Source organism: Bidens hawaiensis, unplaced genomic scaffold, assembly GCF_021521415.1.
Source record: "Bidens hawaiensis isolate Kalapana, Puna unplaced genomic scaffold, B.hawaiensis_p1.1 tig00078591_1, whole genome shotgun sequence".
Lineage (NCBI taxonomy): Eukaryota > Viridiplantae > Streptophyta > Magnoliopsida > Asterales > Asteraceae > Bidens > Bidens hawaiensis.
In genome coordinates this window covers 15,130-26,058 of record NW_027503465.1, presented here as the reverse complement: position 1 = coordinate 26,058, position 10,929 = coordinate 15,130, and the positions used below count along the sequence as shown (strand labels likewise).

The 10,929-nt window shown below is 38.2% G+C and overlaps 1 protein-coding gene across 1 annotated transcript; it reads left to right on the top strand.

The window, feature by feature from the left end:
- Window positions 1-1,484: 1,484 nt before the first annotated feature.
- Window positions 1,485-3,003, top strand: LOC143606966 (BRI1 kinase inhibitor 1-like). The gene has a single exon (XM_077082572.1). The coding sequence runs from the start codon at window positions 1,716-1,718 to the stop codon at window positions 2,826-2,828; it is 1,113 nt and encodes a 370-aa protein (XP_076938687.1). The 5' UTR covers window positions 1,485-1,715; the 3' UTR covers window positions 2,829-3,003.
- Window positions 3,004-10,929: the final 7,926 nt, after the last annotated feature.

Below are 10,929 nucleotides of genomic sequence, written 5' to 3'. Positions count from 1 at the left end.
CCTGCGGGAACAGCTTGCGTACTGCGCGTAAGGACGTCACGTCTCTGAGCATGGTGGATCCTGCGGATCCAGTTGGTTTCTGCGCAGACGTCTCTCTTCAAGGTGTCTTGCGAGTTTAGCCTTTGCGCAGACGTCCCTGTTGAAGGTGAGTCTTGCGGGTTCAACTGCGCAGACGTCCCTTTTTGAGGTGAGTCTTGCGGGTCCAACTGGGCTCTGCTGGGACCTACCTCTTCACTAACATACTTCAATGTTTTTGTTTTCATTTACTTCTTCCATATTTTAACAAAAGAATAATAATGAAAATACGATAACTAAAACATTATTCTATATAGAAAAAAAACAATAGATTCGTGTTATATAATAAAATTTGTGTTGGACTACTTGAAACCTAGCTTGTGCAGATTTTGAAAGAATAAAATTGAAAAATAGAATAAAAACAAGATTTACAATCCTCTCAAAGTGGGTTTCGTGCTAACAGAGAAGTTGAATAATAGAAACTTGTGACAAAGATTCTTATCTTAAACCTTGTATTTTATGTCTGGATTGAGATTCCATGACAAGAACTTAAATCAGTATATATCACAGGTTACTTGTAAAAGTTAGTGAGCTTACTTTAAAGTAAAAATGTTTTTTTTTTAATTTCTTTTTTTTATCGTGTGTTATTATTTAAGTCGGTTACCATATAATGAAGTAAAGTTAAAGTTTGAAGCCTTCACTTTGAGAAGCCTCCATATTTTGGAAGGACATATAACCTAGGTTTGTTACCGAGAGGCGGAGAGATTGATAGGAGTATGAAGAGTCAGATGAGCCGTCAACGCGTGCAACATGTATATCCAGTGTTTCCAATTAAGTTGCTGAAGTTTCCCATGTTCATAAAATTATAAAAGTATGTAGCAATTGTTGACGTTTAAAACAATGTAAAAACTTTAAAAACCTATTACCAACCCCCCCCCCCTCTCTCTCTCTCTCTCTCTCTCTATATATATATATATATATATATATATATTTCCAAATTTCTATATCACTATACATAACCTTTTTTTATACAAATCAATAGCAAATTAGAAACAATTTTCATCTTATTCAGATTTCCCATTATATAAGCGTACCTTTCTCGTCAGATTTACATGCAAGTGATAATATATCGATTTACATGCTTGGATTTCAACCTTTTTCCACATAAGATTTCTTTTCACTTATTCTAAATTTCCCGTCGCTAAACTTTCCATCAGCATCGTCTGACTCATGCTTCTCTTTCTTCATTTTCTTATTGTTTTTCAAACCAACTGTTTGAACACACGATTTTCGAACCCAACGATCAAACTTTTCTATTTCCGCATACATGTGATAGGATACCAATTAAAGCTAGATTCGAACCTGAAAACTATGCAAACACCTTCAGAAGTCTTGTTTATGGTATGTTTAACAAGAAAAATAAAAGATTCTTTACTTTCATAAAACTAATCTTTTTTATTATAGCTGTAAAATTGAAAGGGACACATTATTTTTTCTAAAAAAATCAATTTTGATTAGATCCCTCTGTCTCATGGTCTTCATTCCACCACACCCTTTCTTATATGGACAAAAGACTGAAGTATTCTGCACCTAACTAGACTTGTTCTCATTCTCTCTGCCAACACCTCTCTCTCTCTCTCTCTCTCTCTCTCTTATCTCTTCAGTCTAAGTGATCATCATTCAACACTAAAAGTATAAGCATGGAAGTTGTCAACATGAGAGATCACACGCTACAAAATGATCAAACCTACATCAAGAAACGAGACACAACCCTACAAGATATTAGTATCCAAAATCCATCACCACCACCACCACCAACAGCCACCACATCTCCACCATCAGCCTCAGCTTCTCCTACTCATGAATTCTCATTCACCATCTCTCTCAACCCTAACCCACCTCCAAAATCCACACAAGATGCTCATAGATACTTCAACAACAACACTTATAATATTGATACTACTACTACTACTACTACTAATAATAATAATAATTATAATAATTATGACAATGATGTCAGCTTGACACCACCACCAGAACCATTGACTGCTATTGACCTATCTCCGGCCGATGACATCTTCTTCCACGGCCACCTCCTCCCCCTCCACCTCCTCTCTCATCTTCCGGTATCCGTATCGCCTCGCTCTTCCACAAACTCAATGGACAGTTTTACCCTTCCCATGAGAGACATTTTAAAAGACCAACATAACCCTACTGGAAACACTAGTTTCCATTATCACCACAGGAACACCTTCTCGGATTTCAACTTGCCCAACAATAATAATGCTAATCAAACAAGACCAAAGTCGAAATCCTTTTCGATATTCGGTCGATCTAAATTGAAAAAAGGACAGCTTGATCAAGATCAAGAACAAGAAAGAAACAACAACAACAACAACAACAACAATAACAATAACTCCAAGAAGAAGCTTAAACAAGAAGTGGCTCAACTCATCAAAAGGTACATGAAAATGGTGAGGCCATTTATGTCATTTACAAAAGAAAAGAGGCCGAATAATACCGAGTTTAATCGACAGCCTCATTCGTTTTCTGGTAACTTGTTGAGCTCCAGAAGGAATGGTTTGCCTGTGGATATGAATAATAAAGGTGTTGGGAAAAGAGGGAAGTTTTCAGCACCCGCGTCGATGAGGACTTCCCCAACGAATAGCGGGATACTTATGGCTTCGGGAACCGTAAGCCCGGCTATAAGCACAACTAGTGATAGCACCATGGAAGAGTTACAAGCTGCCATTCAAGCTGCTATTGCTCATTGTAAGAATTCTATTGCAATTGAAGATAAAGTTCAAGCTTAAAAAAGCTTAATATTCAAGGTTCACAGTATAATCAATCTTCTTAAATTGTTGTATATAATAATCTGGTTATATATTTTTGTATAATTGATCTTATAATTCAAAAGTATCATTATATTTGTGCTGGCTGTATACATGAACATAAACAATAAAACAAATCAGTTCTTATATTAAATTAGACCAAAATAAGTTTTCTGGGATTTGTATCATCATCATCATCGTACTCAGTATATCCCACCAATAGCAAAGCTATGGTAGGGTCTGAGGAGGGTAAGATGTAGGCAGCCTTACCTCTACCCCATAGGGATAGAGAGGCTGCTTCCGGTGAGACCCCCGGCTCGATAGTAGTTTTGCATCAAGCCTTGGACATAAGGCACATAGCACTCAATCATCGGGACACCAGCTGATCGGTGCATGTACCCTTATCTTTCAGCTATCAACGCCACTACATGATGCCTGATTAACCGTCCGTCACTTTTAACGTTATTTTCACGAGATTAGTAAAATAACGTCAAAATTAGTGCAATTTCACTTTTGCCCACCCGAGGGTTCACACATATATACATCATATGTGCGCACCGCAAGCAGGGCTTGCTTGGTCACTAAAGATATTGTTAAAGTCAGAACCCATATATGTCATTTTTTAAAGTTAAGAAAATAATTGTTTTTATGTAACTTCTAGTACATATGATATTATATTCTAATGCAATATTGTTTTCATTCCACAATATGTTAGAATTATAAGAGTGACTTCAACCAATATCCATAGGAGGTGGAGGTCCCAAATTTTCTTGTTTGAAAAAACCACTTTGCTGTATTAGCAATAAACGACTACCATCATGTGTAAGTGGAGCCACTATATTATTTTCATTTTCAAATTCAAATTCATCTCTCTCCTCAAATTAAAATTGTTATTATCAATTATTATCAACAAATAAAATAACACTTACTCCTTTTTTGTGTTTCAATATTACTGCCATTTATCAGAAACACATTTTCACATAATCTTTTTAGAGCGTTTTACATATAAATACATGTAGAAGCTATTTCCAGAAAAAGAAAATTTCAGTTAAAAATCGGCAAGAATATTTTTTTTTTACAAAATTGTTTTTTATTTAAATGTCTTCTACATGTATTTATAAACAAAAAAGTTTATGCTAAATCTAATTTTTTACATGTGAAATCGAGCTTTATATTATTTTTTTACATGTAAAATGAAGAGTCTTCCAGTTCCTCATTTTTTTTATTTGGATGTAATTGGTAAGAATTGGAAAATGTGGATGGTCCATATGAAAAAATATTTTTGAACTAAATTCGCATTATTTGGTAAACCACAAGATTGAAAATGACACTTTACTCAAAAGAAAGAAAAACACTTTATCTTTTCGATGTGTGGGCCTATGGGAGTTCAAATCTCATGTTCGTAAAAAAAATGTGTAACTTATTAAAAGCAGGGTGCGTGAGTTGATGTTAAAAATTATTCAGTAGAATGACTTCAGTTATTATATATACAAATATACATATACTAGTTTAAGCCCCGTATTTTACACGGGAATTTATGAAAATTTTAAAAATTTGAACATTTATCAAAATACAATCGACAACACAATTATCATATATTGCTAATAAAATTATAATTTATATTAAAAATATAGGAATTACTAAAGAAACATTACGCAAATATTTACTAATAAAAGAAAATTTCTTTGTAGACTATGTTTGCGGTTGTGTTGGTCAATATATATACCTAGTTTATCAATAATCAATTTTTCCTGTAAATCTTGACAAAGCGACGTATAGATGCTCGTGTGAAAACACATGTTCTTTCAAGTACAAGCCAACCATAAATAAAAAAACAAGATTATGTTTAAAATATTAATCTTATCTTAAATATATATAAACGAAGCCTCCTAAATTCTCTCAAACCACCAGATTGCTTCATTTGTTAATGAAGGTTTCTCATGCATTTAAGCCGAATTCACGGGTTTGGGTCTCACCAAACCCAGACAACCTTTTAAGCGGGTTATAACATCTCATATATTAAAAATTAATGTCATGAATTACTTGATATGAAAATCCTATAAAATAGGGATCTGTAACATCCCCAAAATTTCGAACCAATTTGACAACTTAGAAAAATTGATGGATCAAAAATAATATCAAGACAAGTCGTGAGAAAATATTAAATAAGGAAATATAAGAAAAATAAGGAAATAAAAATATTTCCTAAGTTAAGTCTTCTTACTTGAAAAAAACTTCATCCCACATAAAAAGATGTAAGAAAGTGAAAGCCTTACACTTGGGTATAAATAAGGAAATGGAATCAATCCCACATAGAAAGTGGTAAAGAAATGGAAGCTATTTATAAGATATAGAATTTCCATAGTTACATTCTTTTATAAATATCATGTACCAAGTGGTCATAGCGGAGGGTGCGTAGCACCCGACGCGCACAGCGCACGGGCTCGAGCGATGGCGATGGCGAAGGCGACGGCTAAGGGGCGTTGGGCGCAATGTGGCGCTTTGATGGCGCACTTCGCACGCTCGCATCGCCGCGAGCCGCTTTAAGTGACGCCTTAGTATTTTTGGACAATGAGATTTAGACCAGAAGTGACAAGCTAACAAAAGACAAGGGACTGAAAATGAAAATTTGTATACAGGGACCCATCGCGATACGCGATGAGTTCAAGGAGACGGCCATCGCGTAGCGCGATGGGCCGTGATGACGCATCACACACGTGTCACGCTCTGGTGAAACGTGGCAACCGGGCATGACACGTGTCAGACCACGTGGAGACACATGGCAGACGTGTCAGGCCACGTGGCGACACGTGGCATGATCTCAGAAAAGTACTCGTCGTGATACGCGACGGTGTTGAAAAGGGGGCCCATCGCGTAGCGCGATGGGATCCAAAATTGGCTATAAAATGGGAGGCTCACGACATTTCTCACACACACACTCCCACACTCTCTCTCTCTAGAAAATTACTCTCTCTACCTCGGTTTGCGTGTCGAACACCGTTTTGCGTGCCATCGACCCGACAAATATCACCTCGGAATCCGTGCCAAATACCCGATGTTTTCCTCGAAGTGCGTGCCAACCAAAAGTAAACCGACATTCCGCCTCGAAGTACATGCACGACCCGACGACACGTGAACATTGTAACATCCTAAATATTCTAATAATAAATAGAGAATGTTGCGTTAAATGGTCGGGCGTTTAATATTACTAATTAACGTCTAATAAAGAAAAGATCATGGATTTGGACTAATTATATTGATTAAGGGTAATGGGCCTTAGGTCCATGGGCTTTAAGGGATATAAATATCCCCTAAAGCCAAGCTAAAACCCTAAACCCTCATTTCTTTCCATCCTAATCTCTACACACTCAAAAACACACACATCCTCCACCTCACACGGCCGCGAGAAAGAGAACGGGATTCGTGTAACACCCCGACCAAAGGCGGATTATACATCGGGGCGCCACATATTGTTTCATTACTCGTGACACTATTGGGTGTCAATATTTAATAAATACATTCATTCGCGCACGCGCAAAGCAAACACATAATATAAATCAACATAAATCAATATATTATAAATCAAAATATTCGAACAGCAATAACTTGTCTTGATACATTTTAATCTAGGTCCAAAAGTAAAAACGTCCTATGTGTCCACAAGCTCCAAAACGGCTACTGCAAACCTGAACATGTGTTAAAATAAACGTCAAACACTTGCGTGTTGGTGAGAAATCAAGTTTAATACAATACATAGATAGCAATAAATCTGCGCGCAACACGTGTATGTCTGGTGTTCAACAAGGGTGCAATCAGATTGTGATCAAGCCTAGATAGATCATAGCTCATAGTTCTTAGTTCAATCCGTGCTCCCAATTGAGCACAAAAACGAGAAAAACATCTGTGCAAGTGTAAACAAAGAAAACCGTAAACGATAGGTCTCCCGTGTTCATCTAATGGATCTATGAAAACTGCGGAATAGGCCGAACAAAGCGGTTAATGATACACACATACAAATAAACAGCCAAGTAAACGTCCTCAACACATGGGATACTGCGCGACTAAAGCTCATAAACAAGTTTAAGACTCTAAGTTTGTATGAACACATGAACATCCCAAAACATTAAAAGCAAAAAGGGATTAGGTACGAGATTACTCACTTGATAAAGATGCGATGATAGATAAAGCAAGAACCAACTTTAAACAAGCACAAGTTAACCTATAAACAAGATTATTGTTTTAATGATTTGTTTTAAGTCTTGATTATAAGTTAGCATAATTAATAAGTTATTATATATAATATATTACCGGAAAACAGGGCAGAGGAGAGGAGAAAACGGAGGCAAGAGAGGAGGGAGGCGGCTGAAGAACAACGGCAGAGAGCAAAAAGAGAGGAAGAGAATAAGTGTAGTGTGTGAAGTGTTAAGAAAATAGTACTATATATAGGCAAACCCTAGGGGACACAAACCCTAGAAAAGATCTCCAAAAGTAAAAGAAAAGATATCAACAGTAAAAAGTTCTGAAAAGTAAAGATATCAAAAGATATGGTAGCAGGGAAAAAGAGAAAAAGGCTGACAGGATTCAGAAAAAGGCATGGGAGAGGACAGATAAAGTTACTGGTTAAAGCATGGAAAAGCAGATCTCAAAAGATAATGTCAGTCACTTTTTCTACCAACCAATGGGGTTGGTACGCATGCTGCGCCGAAAGTAACTATTCAGACATTAGATAGGTTAGGTCAACAGCTCAAAAGATAAGACAACTCAAAAGCAACGGCTAGATTAAACAGAAGAAAACTCAAAGGGTTCAGCGCGAGAAGGCTAAGGCGCGAAGGCAGACACAGAAGGTCAAGAGAGCGCGAGCGCGAAGGCAGACAGAACCAACCTTAAAGCGTCGCGGAAAGAACTACATTTCTAAGCGCGCCGCGGGAAGAATCACATTTCTTAGCGCGCCGCGGGAGGAACTAAAATTCCTAGCGCGCCGCGGGAAGAACTATAATTCTTCGCGCGTCGAGGGATGAACTACGATCCTTAGCGCGCTGCGAGAAGAACTACAAATCCTTAGCGCGTCGCGGGAAGAACTACCGTTCTTAGCGCGCTGCGAGAAGAATTACAATTCTTAGCGCGCTGCGAGAAGAGTTCGTCTCGCGTATCGCTGAAACAGGTGGTCTTCACGCAGGATTCCTTGTAAGGGGTCTGGCGCGTGGAGCTGCGCAGACAACCTTAGGCGGGAAGGAACAAAGGACAAGCAAAGAGTTAGAAAAAGAGGGAAACAAGGCGTAAGGGCGGGTCGGCGACAAGAGGGAAAAGAAGGCGGAAAGAGAGAAGGAGAGGGACAGGACGGCGGAAAGAAAAAGAGAGAGAAAGAGGCGGGAAGGAAATATATATTATTATTATTAAAAATAAAATATAAGTATAAATAAATACTAAATCATAAAAGAAGGAGATCGGATCGGAGAAACGGGTACCTGGGTCGGGTCGGATCGGGTCAGATGTCACAATTCGAGTCCAAAATCAAGCCAACCATTATTAGACCTTCGATATACGAGATAGATACGAGATAACCAAGAAAACCGCGACCACACCGAACGCATAAAGGTATGCCTTTTACCTTAAAGTTTACGTTTTTAGGATCGGTTAGCTTGAAACGGTGATAGATTGGGTCTAAACCAAACGTAAAGTAGCAAACTTGATTCTAGGACGAACCTAATAAACCCATAAACATGTACGGTTCGTTTAAGATAAACCGTAGATCTTGTATTGAACGTTCATGAAATTAAAGGTCCAAACTTTACGTGTTTTCGGGTCAAATCTTATCCAAAAACGACCATAGGAATGATCGCGGGTTAGTCAAATACCATACCCATGGATTTCTCTGTAAAACGATGATGATTTTGAGGGATTAAGATTGAACAGAGGCGCAACTGGGCAACTTCGCCTGCAAAGCTTAACTTCGCCTGCAAGCTTAACTTCGCTTGCAAGCAAGTTCGCCTAACTAATTAACTTCGCCTGAGTTAAGTTCGCTCAATGCTAACTTCGCCTAAAGCTAAGTTCGCTTAAGGTTTAACTTCGCCTAAAGCTAAGTTCGCTTAAGGTTTAACTTCGCCTAAAGCTAAGTTCGCTTAAGGTTTAACTTCGCCTAAAGTCAAGTTCGATTAGAAAATAAATTAAAAACCTAATGAAAAATGTGTTAAGACAGTTAGGGGCTGCCGCCCCTAGACCCCGCTGCCAGGGGCTCTGCCCCTTGGACCCTGCTAGGGGCTGCTGCCCCTAGACCCCGCTGCCAGGGGCGCTGCCCCCGGACCCCCGTTCGTCGTGGGTTAAATAAATATAGAAATACAACATGAGTAGTAGTAGTTAATTGATACATGTAAATATTATACAGTTAGCCGTGCACGGCTCAAGAAGGGAATAACGATTAACGGAGAGCGTAACAGGATTCAGGTGAGTTTCTAGCCCCATTTATGTGTTATGTTTTCGGGGCTGTGTGCATACTCAATATGTTTGTTAATACGCTTATCCTAAGAGATAAGTGTATGTCTTATGTGAATTATGTGATATGTATGAATGATGGCTTGATGGTACGTGAACGATCTTCGGATATTGCACGTACTGTCAGGTTGTAACGCTGTGTATAAGGTAAGTATGATATGTATGCTTATGTGTATGAACGTGATAAAGTTAATAAAAGAAGGAAAGGATGGTTGTATGGTTACGAAAAGGGTACCGAGCCTTAATAATACTCGAGGTATGATGTATGGTTGTATGGTAACGAAGAGGGAATCGAACCCTACCAATATTCAAGAACTAGGGAACCGAACCCTACTAATATTCGAGGAAAGAGGGTACCGAGCCTTATAATACTCGAGGAAAGAGGGTACCAAGCCTAATAATACTCGAGGAAGGAGGGTACCGAGCCCTAATAATACTCGAGGAAGGAGGGTACCGAGCCCTAATAATACTCGAGGAATGTATGGCGTAATGCTCTTTATAACGTAAGATATGAAAGCAAGTTAATACAAAAGAAAGTATGAAAGTATGAATGAAAGAATATAAGTTTATGTGTATTGTATAATGTATGATTAACTAGAACTCACTCAGCGTAGCTGACTTTTAGTATGCACGCAGGTGAGTAGGATGAGGCAGCTCGCTTGAGGAGACACGTGGCACTGAATAAGCGGCTGGCATCGGAAGACTCAAGACGTTTAAGTTTAACGTTTTGTTTATTTTGAAAGACAAGATGTTGTTTTAAGACAAGATGTGTTTTGTTATGAAATGTTTTATGAAAGCTTTGATATTCCGCGAATGTTTTTAATTAACTCTGATATTTAGAACTGCGTTTATGAGTAAATCCAACACGAAAGTAGGGCTACCGGTAAAGGGGCCTTACAAGTTGGTATCAGAGCAAAGTTCGAGAGATTTAAGCATCCTACATGCTTAGACTCGAACAGAGAATTGGATCTAAGTAAGAAAAGAAACAAGATGCCAGTTCAAGAATGCCATGGGTCGCTCAAGCAAGCTCAGCAAAGGTAAGATGTATGATTAAATGATGTATGATAACAGATAAAGAAAGGATATGTGATCGATAAGGATAGGATTAATTGATTGTTTCGATTGACTAACTGTTTAAGTAGAATCAGCACAAATGGACTCATAAAAGGAAGTGTGTAGGACACGGAAAGTAACGTGATCAGCTAATCACAGCTGGCCACTGTTATTACTTGTTAGCCTTACTATCCTTGTACTAAATAGTTACTTGAGTGATGATGTTTGTGTTTTCCCTTTTAGAAAGTCGCACTGGCTGGAGCTGGAGACATTGTTGGAGCTGAAGGTCGCACTGGACGACGCGGCAGGCCTCGTCGTGTCCAGCAACATTCGGTTGAGACAGCTTCCAACACCGGTTCAACCTTGATTACGATTAAGAATAATATAACTTTTCTTAAGCAAAGTTTATAGTTAAAATAATATTTCTTTAATATTAAGAAATATAATATTCAAAGAGTATAGTTAAACAATGTTTCTTTTTGAAGAAGAAACTCAGTATAGACGTTTCTTCCTGAAAAAGAAACGTAGCATATAATTGGTA